The 19,975-nt window shown below is 45.7% G+C and overlaps 1 protein-coding gene across 1 annotated transcript in view; it reads right to left on the bottom strand.

The window, feature by feature from the left end:
- LOC144504127 (low-density lipoprotein receptor-related protein 1-like) overlaps window positions 1-19,975 on the bottom strand; it is a 1,391,705-nt gene that overhangs the window by 664,266 nt on the left and 707,464 nt on the right. The window contains exons 20-21 of the mRNA XM_078229303.1: window positions 8,856-8,936; window positions 5,232-5,399 (exon numbers count right to left, since the gene is read on the bottom strand). Coding sequence (XP_078085429.1) covers window positions 5,232-5,399; window positions 8,856-8,936 — 249 coding nt within the window. The remainder of the gene's footprint in view (window positions 1-5,231; window positions 5,400-8,855; window positions 8,937-19,975) is intronic.

The following is a 19,975-nucleotide window of genomic DNA, read 5'->3' as shown; positions in this document are numbered from 1 at the left end:
CTGATCACAGGCAGAGTGGCAGCAGACCCATTAAGTCAATTTAAATGCATGCAAATGCATTTAAATGGCTGTCGTGCCCATTTCAGGTACGATCCCAATTGCGTCCATTTTCGGGCCTTGTTAAAGGGGGAACCGGCACGGAGGTGGGCGTGGATTGCGCTACTTGCCTCACGCTCAACTTTACCAAGTTTTCGCGCCCGAAAACAGGCACAATGTGATGGTAAAATCGGGCCCATTATTGGAAAAAAACATTTTTACAAAACAAGGAAAAAGCTGATTTTTTACAAGGCACAGTAAAACAGATTTAATGAGGATTTCAGAACTCTGAGGCATTATTATGGAAAAGTTAACAACTATTAAGTTGTTTTATTTCAAGCAAAGTGGCACATCTTTTCTCGTTGTCTGCTGGTGATGATCGATGGGCTGCTTTGCCGAACTACTATAATAGAAACATAGAAAAACGACAGCACAATACAGGCCCTTCAGCCCACAAAGTTGTGCCGAACATGTCCCTACATGCAGTCACAATTCCTGCAATATCACTTCCTGTGATGCCACAGGTCGCACCTTGCCAAGAACTGATGCCTGTCGATCCTTGCACCACCACTTACGATTTTGCTCATCATCCCCTACCTCACCAGTTGCTAGTTACCCGGCTCCTTTAAATAGTAAGCTTACCATTCATTCTCTTTTCTGCACAAAGGGCAATATGAAGGCCACCAGAAGATGCTGAATAATACAGCCAGCAAAAACTGAACAAATATGGCAGTGTATACTCTGGGAGAGATTTGGAGAACTATGAAAGATGAGCAGGAATCAGAAAATAAAGGCCATTCTGGATCAATCTGTTCAGAGCTACCTTGGTTCCTCATGCTTTTTCACCTCTGTCCCTCCACTTTTTGAACGAGCAAGAAACTCTCCATAGCTGAAGGATGTTCTCAGGTGTTAATTGATGTGAACTATTTATTTAAATAATTACACACAGCACCATGTCTATACAATGTGAACATCTGGGTACAGGCTGCTAGTATAAGAATTTAATCTCAAAAGGCCTCCAACTTTCCTCTCCGACAACTGCTGAGTGACGATGGAATGGTCAGAAGCTCAATAACCCGTTCAGACCATTTGGCAGCCTCCTTAATCGGGGGAACGAGGAAGAACTTTTCTGGCTGGCCCTAATCATATCTTCACACGAAAGCCTAAAAAGGAATGATCTGAAATTCACTTCCTGATCCTTACCTAGCCAAAGGAGAGAGTAATTGGCCATGGCGGCCCAAGCTGGGGGAAGAGGGGAAATCAAAGCAGAAGCATCTGATCATTATACAGTGCCCATCCATACAAATCAGATAAGGACCAACGCGGACGCTGCTGGGATTTCTTTCTTACCCCCACAAACTAAAATATCTACCAACAAACTCTCAGCTAACATATCCATCCATACAGGTATCTCAGCCATCTCACAGCAATACATTCCCAATCAAACTGCAGTCAACAGAAAAACGAATCAAGACAAACAACAGCAAAAAGACTAACAAAAAATGTAAATACTTCTCATTCAATTTTAAAATGAAGCCTGCGTAAGCGTGGCCCATGATTGCTTTGAGAGTGAGAATCAGGCAACATTATGATGTCTTAAATAACACCCAATGTCAATGATTGAGTGGAACAAGAAACAAATTAAGCAGAGCTAAAAGTTGTGTGAAATAAAAATGCCCCGTTCTATGCAAACATGACAAATAACATAACCTTCTAAAGGCGCAACCAATCATTCATGCATGGAGTCCATTCATTTGAATACCACATAGATGTAGCCTTCCTCCCACGAATAGAGCCTCCTTCTCCATGGAACGAAAAAATGAAGCATTATTCTATAATATTTCAACAATGACTTTACCTTTGGGTCCAATAGCTCTTTCCCAATATTGAAATCCCAAATCGTCTAAATGGGAATTCTGAGTGATTTACTCAACTTTTGTTGGAGCATAACATGCTGCTCCGCTATTTAGCTAATAAAGAACAAGTGAAAATTCTGAGCTTGAAAAATGAAATATTTCAATAATTTAAAGACATTCTTGTAAATCAGCTTCATTTTTAGTTGAAATACATGCGGCGTAGATATTTGATATGGACTCTGTAAAATTATCTCTTTCAGAATCAACATTCACAGCATAGGCAATTAATAAGCAAGTATGTTAAAATATTATCAATGACTATTTATTTATTTTTCAAGCACTTTTCAGAGTGGAAAATTTCAATAGTTCTAGGACTACTATCAGATATATTTTTAACTTGTCCGAACATTAAAGTGTCGTGAATCGCCAACCTCTGACAGAAACTAGCTGATTTTCACTTCCAATGCTTTTGATTGAAATGAAAATCGAGGGTGTTTCTAGAAGATTGACCAAGACATAATGCCAATTCTATAAATTGGGATCAAATGGAAAACCCACATCAGCATTTCCATTCAATGCTCAAATGCTGCTAAATTGATGAACAGGAGAAGCTAACAAAGTGCTTAAGTGCTTTCCATGCTTATGATAGTAATATTAAAATGAAAATAAATTGTTCTGGGAAGCGTATATAGATTAGTAGCCTGAGTGATAGAATGGAATACTGTATAGCAATATATTTGTGGTTTATTAATGGGTACTTGAAAGCCCCCTCTTGTTGCCACTGGGATTTGACCCATGGTGGCAGAAGCCAATGCCAAGTCTCCAGCCCACCAGATAAAACCTAAAAACCTAACGGACTGGTTGCTGAGCAAAGAGGTAGGTGGGTGGCACAATGGCTCAATGGTGAGCATTGCTGCCTCAGAGGACCAAGGACCCAGGTTCAATTCCAGCCTCGGGTGACTGTCTGTGTGGAGTTTGCATGTTCTCTTTGTGCTCCTGTTTCCTCCCACACTCCAAAGATGTGCAGGTTAGGTTGCTTGGCCATGCTCAATTGCCCCTCGGTGTCAGGGGGACTCACAGGGTAAATACATGGGGTTACGAGGATAGTGCATGGGTGGGATTGCTGTTGATGCAGGCTTGATGGGCCGAATGACCTCCTTCTGCACTGTAGGGATTCTATGATTCTATGAGTACCTAATTTTGTGCCTTCCTGCCCATCGATGGCAACATCTCCCTTCCCCCATGCCCCTCCTCACCCCGCCCCACCACCACACTTGTACCCCACGGAGGCATTTCCTTACCGAGCACTTTTCCCTTTCCCCTACTCCAACAGTCTACTCACCTTGCTACGGCCTGCTAGCCTGACCCCAGCGACAGCCAACTCCAGCAGTCTACCCACCTTGCTAGGGCCTGCTAGCCTGACCCCAGCGACAGTCTGGACTCACTTTGTGGTCTGGATCCATCACAAAATAGATTCCTTGAGGACTTGGTGCAGCCACAGTGCTGGCCATCAATTCTGGTGGCACTGCTGGCACAAGAGAGCTGCGGGCCATTTGATTGGCCGGCAGCACTCAAAGGCCGGTCTGCCTCCTCTATGGGGGCAGAAGGCTTGTTACAAGCCAATGAGCAACCAGCAACCTGTGAAGTGTGTTCAGGGTTTGCCAAATAATCAAGTTCAGGGGGTTGGGGGGGTGGTGTTGGGACATGGCTCCACTGTGTAAAATGTAGCCAATAATTAAATATGTCTGGTAGAGAACATGTTCTGAGTTATCTAACCTATCTGAAGTAGAATTATTTCTCATTTTCTGTCAGGACATATTCTTGTTTCAATTTTAACATTAAGTGATGATCGAGGTACTCAGTGAAGAGTTCCATACAACAATTTTCAATTAATTTGTGAGAATCACCTTAATAGGTGATTTTTGTCTTTATTTACATGATAAAATTAATATTTAACAAGTTTCATTGGATGGCTTTATTGCGTTGCCGAAATGAATTTAAAAACTTTTTTTTTCAATGTGTTCATCATATGCCTGAAGGTATCATTACAATTTTTGAAGAGATTTGTTTCATTATATGTACTAGCAGTTAATTTTTTTATAATCAAGAAGTACATATAATTGATTCTTTTCTTAGCAATCCCTGTGTGTTGTGGTTGTTTGATTGGATTCACTGTTTTTTAACAATCTTTAAATATAATTGCATCCAACATATGAAACACAAATCCAGCTCGTTGTAACAGAACAAGTTCAGTCTGTATGATCCAAAATTTAATCCACCGTGGGAGAAGATATCAATAACTGCTTTCACTGAGAATCCATTTTGTATGTTCAATAATTTGCATTGTCCATAAAGTCTTTTGGTCACTCCTACTCAAAGTTTATGCACATGCCACTTTCATAAACACATTTGAAGTTTAATATGCAGCTTACATTATATATGCTCTTGGGCATTTTGTAGATCTCAAGATCTTGCCCCCTCTCAATCTTTGCAGTGAGCTGGAAATGTGTGCTGATTCTATCTTTAACATACGGACACACAAATTAGGCCCCTTGAGACTGCTTTGCCATTTGGCTGATCTGATTGTGGCCTCTATTTTCCTGGATTATCCCTAATACATCCTTTGACTCCCTTGTCAGTGAAGAATTATCCAACTCAGCCTTAAAAATATCCAATGACCCTCCCTCCACTGCTCTCTGAGAAAGAGAATTCCACAGCCAATGATCTTCTGAGAGAAAGAAAATCTCCTCACCTCTGTCTGAATGGACTAACACTTATCCTATCGTTATCCTTTTGGAGTCTCCTCATGCCCCCTTCATATTTTATTCTACCTATTTTTGTGTCTTTAGAAAATTTAACAACCATGCATTTTGTCCCTTCCTCCAAGTCATTAATATAGGTTGTAAATAGTTAGACCCCAGCATTGATTCCTGCGGCACATCACTCATTACTTATTGTCAACCATAATATCACTTATCCTGATTCTCTGCTTCCTGGTATTTAACCAATCTTCGATGCTTGCTAATATGTATACCATGAGGTCTTATTTTGCATGGCATCTTGTCAAATGCCTTCTGGGAATCCAAGTACACTATGCTTTTAACTTTGATAATTTTTGTGTACGGGCTTGTGACTTGGGTTTTGCTAAAATGATATTTGTGGTGACATTGCTTCTGTTCTGTTTCTGGTGCAACACAAAGGAAATGTAATTTAACTTTTTGGGAGAGGCAAGTACATGACATCATTTGTATCACAGAGAGTGTTTTTACATATTTCTGATTTGTCCCTCGATAATACAGCTTTTCACCATGTACAATTCCAGCCATTTAGCACACACACCTGGTTCTGTACAATTAGCGTGAGTTTCATCACTAAAATCGCCACAGTCATTGTCACCATCACAGATCCAGTGCTCAGGAACACACCGGCCGTTGTTACATTTGAACTGCGTGTTGGTACAGGAGGGAGAACAGCCCACCTCATCGCTGCCATCCTCACAATCATCATCTGTAACAAATGCAACAATATGAAAAGTACCCTCACCAAGTTTCCAATCATAGGCCACAGATGGTTAATAAAAATGCTGAATGGCTATCAGCACTGAATCCCATGAAGAATAGCAGTTACAGGAGTCATGCAAGTTGGCAACAAGTTTAGAAAAAGTTATCTTCTTGGCTTTGTTGAGGCAAGGTTACATAAGTGACAACAATCATCCTGTATCTTGTCCACCTGTTTATTTTTCATTTGTAACCCTAGAATGCAGGCTGTTTCATGTTAAGACATCACAATCTACTCCAAACCTGTCCTCACTCAATACTTGGACACATGCAAGCTAATTTGCAGTAATTTCCTTTTTGCTGGAGAGGCTTGAGGACAATTCAATGAAATTAAATATGCCCTGGCCAAGAAGAGCTAAGTCAGTACAAACAAGATTTCAAACCTACGATCTTCTGGGTTATGTTTTAGCATCATCCTTAGTAGTATAAACTATTGGAATAGTTGATAATTCCAAGCAGAACAGCAGCACAATGGTTAGCACTGCTGCCTCACAGTGCCAGGGACCTGGATTCAATTCCGGCCTGGGGTCACTGCCTGTGTGGAGTTTGCACATTCTCCCCATGTCTGCGTGGGTTTCCTCCGGGTGCTCGGGTTTCCTCCCACACTCAAAGGATGTGCGAGTTATGTTGATTGGCCATGCTAAGTTGTCCCTTAGTATAAAGGAGATTAGCAGGGCAAATACATGGAGTTACAGGGATAGAACCTGGGTGGGATTGTTGTCAGTGCAGGCTCGATGGGCCAAATGGCCTTCTTCTGCATTGTGGGAATTTTATGGATTCTGAGGGAATCTTGTCGTTTATTTATTAGTGTCACAAGTGGGCTTACATTCACACTGCAATGAAGTCACTGTGAAAATCCCGCGCCGCCACACTCCGGCGCCTGTTCGGGTACACTGAGGGAGAATTTAGCATGGCCAATGTACCTAACCAGCACATCTTTCAGACTGAGAGGGGAAACCGGAGCTAGTAACTTGGTGTAACTATCATTTCATTTTTAAATGATCAGTGGTTTTTGCATCATGGACAGTAGCTATCAGGGATGAAGTTGCACCATAAAATCCCTTGCAATTTGATTAGTCTTGGGGCAGAATCTTCTGCCCTCACTGGTGGCGAGTTTGGAGATGGGAAGGACGTGAGCAAGGGCGTACTGGAAAGCCACCACCTTTCCGCCTTCAACAGTATGGCCTTCTTCTATGTTGTTGATTCTATATGTGTGATCATGACACTTAAAATGTTTCCAACTTGTAAGAATTTCTTTCAGAGATTTCAAGTATCATTTTGAAAATGATTTAAATCATACAATTGCATAGAATCTGCAACACAGTAATAATCCAATTGGTCCATGTTCACTCCCTGTGATTTAAAAAAAAAACAACAAGCAAGCATCCCCTTAGTTTGCTATTTTTCAAAGAAAAAAACCCAAGCCTATTGAACCTTTCCTGATGGTAGCATCTTTTCAGTTTTAGTTACACCCTTCTAATTCTTGTTTGCACTTCCCACAGTCCTTCTCTATTCTTCTTGTAGCCTGGAGAGCGGTACTGCTCACACAGTGTGGCCTAATCAAGGTTCGATATGAAGGTGCCATTGCCTTCCTGCTTTTGTATTCTGCTCATAACATGAAGCTCATGCTGCTTCCACATCTCAGAACATAGGAACAGGAGTAGGCGATTCAGCATCCTCCTCGTTCTGCCATTCAATTAGTTCAGGGCTGATCTATATCGCAAATCCATTTACCCACCTTTGATCCACATCCCTTGATATTTTCACCTAGTAAAAATGTTGATCTCGGTCTTGAAAATTTAAATTGAACCAGCAGTCACAAAATTTGGGAGCAGAGAACTACAGATCTCTACCACCCTTTGTGTGAAAAATGTCCTTCCTTATTTCTCTTCTCAGTGGCTCAGCTCAAATTCTAAGATTATGTCCCATCACTATTGATTCCCCCATCCGAGGAAATATTTCCTCAGTGTCTATCCCATCAGATCCTTTTATCGTTTTAAACACCTCAATTAAATTAGCCCGCTATCTTCTAAATTCAAGGGAATACAAGCCAAATGCACGCAATCTGTATTCATAACTTAACCCTTTGAACCCTGATATCAAATGTCCATTACATGGGTAAGATGGGTATAGAGGGATATGAGCCAAACATGGGCAATTGGGACTAGCTTAGGGGTTAAAAAAAGGGGCAGCATGGACAAGTTGGGCCGAAGGGCCTGTTTCCATGCTGTAAACCTCTATGACTCTATGATTCTACACTGGAAAATACATTTTAAAATGTACCGTCACTCGGCCAGAACCGTGTGAGGAGCGGCAACCACAGTTGGAATGCCATTCTTCTCCTTTTCACTTGCGTGAGAATGTAGCTGGACCTTTGTTGCCCAACCTTCCGTCCCAGTGCAATGCAGTGGGTTCCTGGGGCCTTCTGCCAAGTGCAACAGTGTCAGGGGAAGTGACGCAATGACCCCATTTTTGACAGCACCAGCTGCCATCAAGCAGTTAAGTTTAAAAGTTTGGCTACTTTGAGAAGCCATAGATAAGGTAAATGTATAAGATAAGTGGGTAAGAGGGGGATGGTTGGGAGGGGATGGGGGGTGACCAGTTGTGTAGTTGGGTGGGTTAGCCAGGGTGGTGGGGATGAGTCAGGAATCAGAGGGTAGGGGTGCGATGGGGGAGTTGTGGAGGGGGAGTGGAAGGGGAGCTTAGCTCCAGGGGTATGTAGGGGCATCTGTGGTAGTGGGGTTAGTACTATCAGAGGTAATGCAGGTTAGATAGATTGGCCATGTTAAACTGCCCCTTCGTGTCCAAAGATACGTATGTTAGGTGGAATAGCCATGATAAATGTGCAGGGTTGCAGGGATAGGGCGGAGGGGAGGGCCTGGGTGGGATGCTCTTTCAAAGACTTGGTGCAGACTCGATGGGCCGAATCTACCTTTCTGCACTGTAGAGATTTTATGGATTCTATGATTCTAACTCTTCTAATCTTTCCTGGGTAACTATTCTGGTAACATAGTTGAAACCATCTGAAGTTTTCAATTTGAACTGGAGTATCGGATTATACAAGTATAGGGTCATTGCCATTGGAAATGTGACCTTCCTGGGCAACGTCCATGCCGCTCTTACATGGGGAATTCTTGCTCATCTTCTGGGGTACCTCCTGGGTATGACTCTTCAGAGATTGGGAGTCAAGGGCAACCATTTAAAAATCTATGATAAAATTATGAATAAGTTGTTATATCTGTTCTATCTCTCATTACCCGATAAAGCAAGAAAATACCACCCTTAAAAAAAAATAGCCATCTAACAAAATAAATGTAGCACTTCAATCTTCACTTCATTGTGGACAAAAAAGAGATGGTGCATAAAATACCATTGAAGAATTATCATTTGCACTTTATTGTATTACCTGAATCGCAACGCCATTTAACGGTGATGCACCTTCCATTATTACAGGTGAACTGAGTGAGTGGAGTACAGGTAGGGAATGCTGTTAAAGAGAAAAAAATATATAAATTATAGTGACAACTTCTTGTTCCCTAAAAATAACTCTCATATTTCAAATTGAAAACTAAAACCCGTGTATAACCTCCTAAAATAACTTCATTGGCTGAGATTTTCTGCTTCCATTTTCACCAGGCGGTATTGGGGTCAGGAGTGGAAAGTCCTGTGAGACATCCGAAACATGATTCTTCCCTCATTCCCCTGCCGCCGCCAGTGCGTAACGGGTTTCCCGATGGTCAATATCTGGAACATCGTTTCCATATATTAACACATCATTATCAGGCCCCTGTATCTGAATTCGCTCCCTCATAAGAAAGTCCAGTCACGTTGGCGTGAGGCCACACCGGTGTGGAACCCAAATGGTCTTCCAAGGTGTGCACCCTGGAAATTGAAATTTCCAATTGGAACTGGAGTATCGGATTGTACCCAGTATAGGGTCATTGCCATTGGAAATGTGAACTTCCTGGGCAATGTCCATGCCACTCTTACATGGGGAATTCTTGCTCATCTTCTGGGGTACCACCTGGGTATGACTCTTCAGAGATTGGAAGTCAAGGGCAACCATTTAAAAATTTATGATATGCCAGAGGAGGTCAGGTGAGTGCATCACTTTGGAGGGAGAGGGATATAGAAACATAGAAACATAAAAAAACTACAGCACAAAACAGGCCCTTCGGCCCCACAAGTTGTGCCGAACATATCCCTACCTTCTAGGCCTACCTATAACCCTCCATCCTATTAAGTCCCATTTACTCATCCAGGAGTCTCTTAAAAGACCCTATTGAGTTTGCCTCCACCACCACTGACGGCAGCCGATTCCACTCGCCCACCACCCTCTGTGTGAAAAACTTCCCCCTAACATTTCCCCTGTACCTACCCCCCAGCACCTTAAACCTGTGTCCTCTCATAGCAGCCATTTCCACCCTGGGAAAAAACCTCTGAGAGTCCACCCGATCTATGCCTCTCAACATCTCATATACCTCCTTCGGTCTCCTCTCATCCTACATCTCTCCAAGGAGAAAGCTCCCTCAGCCTGTCCTCATAAGGCATGCCACTCAATCCAGGCAACATCCTTGTAAATCTCCTCTGCACCCTTTCAATCTTTTCCACATCCTTCCTGTAATGAGGCGACCAGAACTGAGCACAGTACTCCAGTTGGGGTCTGACGAGGGTCTTATATCGCTGCATCATTATCCCCAGACTCCTAAACTCAATCCCTCGATTGATAAAGGCCAGCAGACCATACACCTTCTTAACCACCTCCTCCACCTGCGGGGCCGATTTTAGAGTCCTATGGACCCGGACCCCAAGGTCCTTCTGATCCTCCACAGTACTAAGAGTCTTTCCCTTTATATTGTACTCCTTCATCCCATTTGACCTGCCAAAATGGACCACTACGCATTTATCTGGGTTGAAGTCCATCTGCCACTTCTCCGCCCAGTCTTGCATCATATCTATGTCCCTTTGTAACTTCTGACATCCCTCCAGACTATCCACAACCCCACCAACCTTCGTGTCGTTGGCAAACTTACCAACCCATCCCTCCACTTCCTCATCCAGGTCATTTATGAAAATGACAAACAGCAAGGGTCCCAGAACAGATCCCTGGGGCACACCACTGGTGACCAACCTCCATTTAGAAAAAGACCCAACTATACCCACTCTCTGCCTCCTTTGGGCAAGCCAGTTCTGGATCCACAGGGCAGCAGCCCCTTGGATCCCATGCCCTCTCATTTTTTCTAGAAGCCTTGCATGGGGGACCTTATCGAATGCCTTGCTAAAATCCATATAAACCATATCTACCGCTTTCCCTTCGTCAATGTGTTTAGTCACATTTTTGAAGAACTCCACCAGGCTCGTAAGGCACGATCTGCCTTTGACAAAGCCATGCTGAGTATTCTTGAGCATACTAAACCTCTCCAAATGCTCATAAATCTTGTCCCTCAGGATCTTCTCCATCAGCTTTACAACCACTGAGGTTAGACTCACCGGTCGGTAATTTCCTGGGCTATCCCTATTCCCCTTCTTGAAAATAGGAACCACATCCGCAATACTCCAATCCTCCGGCACCTCTCCCGTCTCCATCGACGACGCAAAGATCATCGCCAGAGGCTCTGCAATCTCTTCCCTCGCCTCCCATAGTAACCTGGGGTACATCCCATCCGGACCCGGCGACTGATTTGCTCAGTCACTACCTGCCTGCCTGGGCATAATCCCCCTGACCCACAAATAACAGGTCAGATTCCCCCTCCTCACCTAACACCATGCAGGCATGAGAGTGACTCAACCCCCTAACTGAGTCCCCATTCATCCCGTTCCCTACTGAGATGTTCCATTCAGTCCCCCCAAGTGAAATTGACATCTCCTCTCTGACAGAAGACTTCAAAGGGGTTTGCTCACATCTGCAGCTTCTGACTGAGAGGAAGGGAAAACTCTGTTAAATCTTCCCAATCCACTCAACCCCTCACTCAGCCCCCCTTCTCCACTCAGACTCCCATTCAGTCCCCCTCACTCAGACCACCACTCAGACCTCTTTCCTACACAGACCCCTAATCAGCCCAATTCCCCACTCAGACCCCATCAAGCCCTGTGCCCTGGCAGTGGCAATGGTGCACTGCTCCTGGCACCGACATCGTGTTCTGGCACTTTGGACCCTGAGGGTGGTCCAGGAGGTAGGTCCAGTGGGCATTTGCCCTGCTGCTGCTGCCAGGCTGGACAGGGAAGGTCCCCCAAAGTGGGGTTGGGTGGGCTCAGGCTGGGGGAAAGAGAGTCTTGTGGCTGAGCTGCCCCATGTATCCCTGACAGATCTGAAGATCACCCCTGGCATGGTGATTTCAGGCAGCCCTGTGATCAACATTTGCATCCCTGCCTGTCAGCTGTGAAACTTTTCAAATGGCCTGTCATTTTAATCTCCATGTCCCCTGGTCACCTGGCAAGATTTTAAATCACTGCAGCACTCCATTCTGTATCAGAGATTTCCCTTTCTCCCAGTCAGAAGCTGCAGGTGTGAGCAAACCCCTTTGAAGTCCTCTGTCATAGAGGGGATGTCAATTTCACTTGGGGGGAGTTTCGTTCTCAACTGTGGGGGGTTGCCTGAGGGGGCACCTGAGGGAGAGGGGGCTGAGTGGGGTGGGGAGGGGGTCAGGGTCACCCTAATGGCTGTGTGTTTGTGTGTGTGTGTGATGTGTGAGGGGGGGGGGGGGTGCTGACCTGTAATTTGACTGGTGGAGTGAAGGGGGGATTCCCCTCTTTTCTGAGTGATTGGTGGTGCTCCCCTTGACCCTCCAGCACACCATGTCTACATTGGTGATTACCATCTTCAAAGGCCGTCCGGTGCAGTTCCTGCTGGGGGAGCTGGATGAGTGGCGGGGGAAGCTGGTGAATGGGCCGTCATACCCACTAATTGTATTACAATTAGTGGGTTTGCATAATTATCTTGTTGCTAAGGGTGAGCACTCCGATTGGGATCGCCAGGATGGGTCAGGAGCACTGCAACCCAATTGATGCCACCAGCCGCCAAACCCAATTTTTTGCCCTATTCTCTGGTCACCGCCATTCTCACCAGCAGCTAACAAACCTGGAGAATCACCCCCAACATGCCTACAGGCTGGAGCATTATCAAACAACATTGGACAATAAGCCAAAGAGATGCTAGGGTAGATGTCCTAAAACTTGAGCCAGGAGAAAAATAAGGTGGAGAATCAGAGCGATTTAGGGAGGGAATTCCAGAGCTTAGCGCCTGGTGGTTGATAGCATGACCATCAATGATGGAGCAATTAAAATCGCATTTACTAAAAAGGCCAGAATTAGAGGAGCGTAGGTATCTAGGAGAGTTGTAGAGCAGGAGGAAATGACAGAAATAGGGAGGGGCGAGGTCACAGAGGGATGGAAAACATGGATGAGGTTTTTGAAATCGAGATGTTACTTACTGGGAGCCAATATGGGTCAAAGAACAGAGAAGTGATGGGTGAACTTGGCTTGATACATGTTTGGACACAGGCAGTCGAATTTTGCATGACCTCAAGTGGTTGACTGTGGGATTAACTGGAGACGCTATTTCAAGCTGTTTGCATTGTAAATATTTTGGCTGTGCTGGTACCAAAATATTTATAAACTTAGGGCCTGATTTTACCATTTTGAGTCTAAGTGCCGAATCTGGGCGTCAAATAGATCCGAGCCTGGAATCCTCTTTGCAGCGCGCCCATACGCCTTTTGCCGGCTCCAGTCCGAACCGTGCAGTGGGCGGGGCTTAGCGCTGCCGGACTGATTGGAGCTCTGAACTGCGCATGCGCAGTTCAAAAAAAAATCTGAAGCAGTGCGCCCGGGCGGGGAGAAAAAAGCAGAGAGAGCGGCTCTCTGACCCAGATCATCTGGCGGGGGCAAGGGGGTTGGGGGGGGGGGGGGGGGGGGGCAGGTGGGTGATAGTGATGGTGGGAGGAGGAGAGGGGGCGTGACGGATCATCCTCTGGGGGAGGGGGTGGGATAACACAAAGGATAATGGCATTAGGGTTCTGCATGTAAGCCTTGCTTATGCTAGAAATTATATCCTTGGTGTCGGCAGCCATTCCTGGTGTTACAGTACAGTTGACACCAGGAAGATCGACCAGTACCATTCATTATCCTTTGTATCCAAGATGGTTCAGTAGATGCTGTACGTCAGTATTGTAACTGACTTGGTGAGCCAGATGGACCCACAAGGCAGAAGGACCATCTTTGTGTTGACCAAAGTGGATCGAGCTGAGAAAAACCTAGCCAGTCCAAGTCGAATTCAACAGATTGTGGAAGGCAAGTTGTTTCCAATGAAGGCTTTGGGTTACTTTGCAGTTGTTACCGGTAGAGGCAACACCAATGAAGGTATTGATTCCATAAAAGATTATGAAGGAGAGTTCTTTCAGAATTCAAAATTGTTGAAGACAGGGATGCTGAAAGCACATCAAGTGACAACTCAGAACTTGAGCCCAGCAGTTTCAGACTGTTTCTGGAAGATGGTGCGCGAGTCTGTGGAACAACAGGCTGATGCATTTAAAGCTACTCACTTCAACCTTGAAACTGAATGGAAGAACAACTATCCTCGGCTGAGGGAATTCGACAGAAATGAACTATGCGAGAAGGCAAAGAATGGAATTCTGGATGAAGTGATCAGCTTAGGTCAGGTTACTCCAAAACACTGAGAAGAGATTCTGCAAAGGAAACTGTGGGAAAGAGTCTCTACACATGTGATAGAGAATATTTACCTTCCTGCTGCCCAGTCTGTGAATTCAGGCACATTCAATACCACAGTGGACATCAAGCTCAAGCGGTGGACTGACAAACAGTTGCCTCACAAAGCAGTAGAGGTTGCTTGGGGAACCCTGGAGGATGAATTTGCTCGATTTATGTCAGAGCACAAAGGGAAGGACCATGATGATATCTTTGATAAACTAAAACATGCTGTTAAAGATGAAAGTATAAAACGTCACAGATGGGATGAGCAGGCTGAAGACAGTCTGCGAGACATCCAGCACAATGCTTCAGAAGATCGTCCCATATCTGACAAACAGCAGTGGGATGCAGCTATCCATTTCCTGGAAGAAACCTTGCAAACCCGTCTTCGAGATACTGAATCTGTAATTCATGATATGGTGGGGCCAGATTGGCAAGAAAGGTGGTTCTACTGGAAATCACGGTCTCCAGAACAGCATGTTCGAAGTGAAATCAAAACCCAACTGGAACGGCTGCTAAACATCACTGAGGAACACACAGCTTATCTTGCTAATGGGAGGATGGTGGAGGGAGACCAGCAATCGAGGTAGGTTGGGAGTGTGCTCTGCCAAGGGGGGCCTGCCTCCCAGGGGTGTCCGGTCCTGGGGTGGGGGGGGTCTGCCGGGGGGGCCTGCTTCCCAGGGGGGTCTGATCCGGGGGGGGGGTCTGCCAGGGTGGTTAATGGGGGGGTCCGCGAAGGATGGTCGAGGGGGATGGGCTTCGGAGGTCCCTCTGCAGAATGGAAATCCGCTTCGGACTTTTATTCTGCCGGTCGCTAAAAGCGCGGATCCGGAACGGGCCGGAAGACGGTAAAGTGGGATTTGGCGGTAGGGTTGGGCACACGGTTCATTAAGTCGATTTAAATGCATGCCAATGCATTTTAATCATCGGGCCGCCCAATTCGGGCACGGGCCGGACCCGCGCCCGAATCGGGTGTCGGTAAAGCTGCTCGGAATCGGGTGCAGATCGCGGTATAGGCCCAACGCCCAACTTTACCGCGATTTTGCGCCCGTTTTCGGGTGCGAAGTTTTGGTAAAATCAGGCCCTTAGTTTCACATTTTCTCCCAAGTTGATTATTTTGCGCTTGTAATAAAAATAATTGTTTCCATGAATACATTATACAAACAAAGCCGCCAAAGAAATAACTTGCATTTGTATCATGTCTTTCACATTGTGGGGATATCCAAGACCCTGGGGCGATCTTACCAAAAAGGTTCTAAGTTCTGAACAAGCATGAAAATGGGAGAGAATCGCATCGTTTTTTTGGGCGAGTTAAAAATCCAATCTTGCCACACTCAGAGCAAAAGAATGAAGCAAGATCTGTCTGTTTCCCACCAGTAGAGGGGGGGAAGTTGGGCCTGAGCTCACCCGAAAGCAGGCAGATTTCACCAGAGGGCATCATTGTGCACATGCATAAAGAGAGATCTGTCAGGCACCCAAACCTGCATATCACTGAGGGTGCTAGGCTGGCACTGGCCAAGGGACAGGCCCCTGTCCCCAGCCTCCATCCCAGGCTCACTAATAATAGTTAAATCACATTTAAATTCAATTTAAATATTGAGATCAGCCGAGTGAATATTTTTCATCAGTATTCACACAGGAAAAAGACAATGCTGTCGAGGAGAATACTGAGATACAGGCTATTAGACTAGATGGGATTGAGGTTCATAAGGAGGAGGTGTTAGCAATTCTGGAAAGTATGAAAATAGATAAGTCCCCTGGGCCGGATGGGATTTATCCTAGGATTCTCTGGGAGGCTAGGGAGGAGATTGCAGAGAGGCTAGGGAGGAGATTGCAGAGCCTTTGGCTTTGATCTTTATGTCGTCATTGTCTACAGGAATAGTGCCAGAAGAATGGAGGATAGCAAATGTTGTCCCCTTGTTCAAGAAGGGGAGTAGAGACAACCCTGGTAATTATAGACCAGTGAGCCTTACTTCTGTTGTGGGCAAAGTTTTGGAAAGGATTATAAGAGATAGGATTGATAAGCATCTGGAAAGGAATAATTTGATGAGGGATAGTCAAAACAGTTTTGTGAAGGGTAGGTCGTGCCTCACAAACCTTATTGAATTCTTTGAGAAGGTGACCAAAGAGGTGGATAAGGGTAAAGCAGTTGATGTGGTGTATATGGATTTCAGTAAAGCGTTTGATAAGGTTCCCCACAGTAAGCTATTGCAGAAGATACGGAGGCATGGGATTGAGGGTGATTTAGAGGTTTGGATCAGAAATTGGCTAGCTGTAAGAAGACAGAGGGTGGTGGTTGATGGGAAATGTTCATCCTGGAGTTCAGTTGCTAGTGGTGTACCGCAAGGATCTGTTTTGGGGCCACTGCTGTTTGTCATTTTTATAAATGACCTGGATGAGGGTGTAGAAGGATGGGTTGGTAAATTTGCGGATGATGCTAAAGTCGGAGGAGTTGTAGACAGTGCGGAAGGATGTTGCAGGTTACAGAGGGACATAGATAAGCTGCAGAGCTGGGCTGAGAGGTGGCAAATGGAGTTTAATGCGGAAAAGTGAGAGGTGATTCACTTTGGAAGAAGTAACAGGAATACAGAGTACTGGGCTAATGGTAAGATACTTGGTAGTGTGGATGAGCAGAGAGATCTCGGTGTCCATGTGCAGAGATCCCTGAAAGTTGGCACCCAGGTTGATAGGGTTGTTAAGAAGGTGTACGGTGTGTTAGCTTTTATTGGTAGAGGGATTGAGTTTTGGAGCCATGAGGTAATGTTGCAGCTGTACAAAACTCTGGTGTGGCCGCACCTGGAGTATTGTGTACAGTTCTGGTCGCTGCATTATAGGAAGGATGTGGAAGCTTTGGAAAGGGTGCAGAGGAGATTTACCAGGATGTTGCCTGGTATGGTGGGAAGGTCTTATGAGGAAAGGCTGAGGGGCTTGAGGCTGTTTTCGTTGGAGAGAAGAAGGTTGAGAGGTGACTTAATAGAGGCACATAAGATGATCAGAGGATTAGATAGGGTGGACAGTGAGAGCCTTTTTCCTCGGATGGTGATGGCTAGCACGAGGGGACATAGCTTTAAATTGAGGGGTGATAGATATAGGACAGATGTCAGAGGTAGGTTCTTCACTCAGAGAGTGGTAAGGGCGTGGAATGCCCTGCCTGCAGCAGTGGTGGACTCGTCAACATTAAGGGCATTTAAATGGTTATTGGATAAACATGCGGATGATATTGGAATAGTGTAGGTTAGATGGGCTTTAGATTGGTTTCACAGGTCGGCCGAAGGGCCTGTACTGCGCTGTAATGTTCTATGTTTTATGTTCGTGCCCTTTTTGGGCTGAGTAATGACTTTTCTTCTCATCTCACTCTTGGCTGTCTTGCTGACCATCTTGGGATTGTGACCCTTAGTCACTGACAGGCCAACTAGTGGAAACAGAATATCCTTCTTTACGCTGTCAAAATTGTTCATAATTTTGAACATCTCAATAAGGTCACCTCTTAATCGCCTCTGCTCCAGTGAGAATTACCAGTTACAATTTCACATCTGATTTCTCCTTCATAGTCCATGTTGACTCTGCTTGATAACATTTTGATTTTTTGAAGTGCCCACGTCACGAATAATGGATTCAAACATTTCATTTATAACTGATCTGAATCTAATTGGTCTACAGTTCCCCATTATTCCTCCTCCCCCATTCTTAAATAGCAGGGTTGTGTTTGCTACTTTTTAAACCTTGGAAAGTGTTTCACAATCAGGAAAATTCTGGAAGATGAAAACCAATTAATCCGCTGGGCTGAAGTTTCCCCTCCACCCCTTCCCCCACCACAGCGTGTTTTCTGGTTGCAGAGGTGGATCACTATTGACTGAAGACTAGATCTTCCAGTCCCGCCAATGTCTCCAGTGTTTTGCGTGGCACATCCTGTTGTTGGGGAACACATCGTGGGTAGTCACTTTTGGCAGGACCAGAAGACAGCGCCAGCGGGAAGGGCTGGAAAACTCCACCCATTATCTCTTTTAACATCTTCAATGCAGTTCATCAGGTGCAGGGGATTTGTCCCCATCAAGCCCCATTACTTTCTCCAGCACTATTTCTTATACTGATTACTTATGTTCCACCTCCTCGCCAGGAAGATAAGATTCTTAAAAAAACTATTTGTTCATGCTTCTGTCATTTCCTTATTCCCACTATCATTTTATCTGTCTCCATTTCTAATTGGCTCATGCTTACTTTCGCTAATCTCTTCCTACTTACACACCTGTAAAAACATTCACAATCTGTTTTTGTCTCTTGGTAGTCAATTCTCATTCTCTTCATCCATAACATGCCAAGATATCCTTCTGAACCCATTTCTCAACTAGCTTGGTAACTGGCAGTCCTTTTGAATCATGCACCACCACATTGTGGTATCTGGGCGTTAGCATTGTTAGCCATTGCACAATGTTCAACTCTTGAGCAATGTATGAGCAAACTGCGCCATGATTTGGTCTGCTGAGGTTTTAATACTTTCTGTTTCTATAATGGAACAATATATTCATTTGCATGATGGCCGAGTGGTGTTTTCACTGGACTATTAATCCAGAAACTCAACCCGGTTTCGAATCCCACCATGGCAGATAAAAAAATATTACTTTGAAATAGAGAACTAATTTATTTTGCTGCACAAAAGGGTCGATTTTGGCTTTTTTTGATTGTGTAAGATTGGCCAATGGGAGAGAACATGAATAAAAATGAAAACAAATTGCTGACTCGGGGCTGCTCATTTGACACAAAATTTGGATCTTCCTTAAGCCTTGGAAAAGATGGCCGCGATTCTCCCATCCCGACCCGCAACTTTTCTGGCGAGTCGGGGTGGGAGATGCGCATCGCCGGCAATGCATGCGCATCTCCGAGAGCCGGAGAACAGTCGGAGACCAGTCCATACTGGAAACTGGCGGGAAGGCAAGTAAGTAATTTGAATCTGTTTTCAATCTGTTGTACATTTCATTATCTGGAACTTACCGGTCCTGAGTGAATCTCCCACTCCGCCAGGAGTACTTCATTCCGGCAGGGTTTTGAGTATCACCCCACGTTCAGGGAACTAGCGGGAGATCCCGCCGGAATGAAGGGCGGGCAATCGGGGCCTCCCAGGGGGTCGGGCAGTGGGGGGGGGGGGGGGGGGGGGTGGCCCCCTGGCACTGCCCAAGGGGCAAAGTGCCCATGTCCAGGGGGCAGGGCATATTGTGGGGGGTGGGCCTAGGGGTGATCTAGCGGTGGTCCCGCTGCCACTCTGCATGGCGATCGGTCTGGGGTGGAGGAATTGCAGCGATTGGGGCAGGCTGGGGGGCTACAGGGGGCCTGCCTCCCGTGGGGGGGGAGGGGTCAGTGCAGGAGGGGCGGGGTCTGCTGCGGTGAGGGGGGTGGGGGTGATCGCCACTGCTGGGGGGAGGTGAGCTGGATATCGGGGCACTCAGGGACAGGGGTTAGTCAGGGCTGGCCCGGGAATTGTTGTGGGGTCCGCGATTGGGCCATGGGGGGGCAGCTGTCGGGGCAGTACTGTGGGGGTCCCGGACTGGCCAGCGATCGAGACGGGGAGACTGACAGATCGGGACCACTGCGCATGCGCAGAGTTCCAGAACTGTCAGACTCCAGCGCGAATAGGCCCTCCTGGGTTTTTAGTGAGATTCACAATTGGGACTTTTGCAGTTCACAGAGTGGGGAGATTCGGGTGAGAAGTTGAACTGGCAAAACAGTCGGGATCTAGAACAGTTTTCCCGCCAATTCAGCGATTTGGGAGAATCGCAGCCGATGTTTGTAAAATCCTAGCGTAGAATGAAGAATGACAGCTCTGTGACA

The sequence above is a fragment of the Mustelus asterias genome, chromosome 14, assembly GCF_964213995.1.
Source record: "Mustelus asterias chromosome 14, sMusAst1.hap1.1, whole genome shotgun sequence".
Lineage (NCBI taxonomy): Eukaryota > Metazoa > Chordata > Chondrichthyes > Carcharhiniformes > Triakidae > Mustelus > Mustelus asterias.
This window is presented reverse-complemented; position numbering and strand designations above follow the sequence as displayed.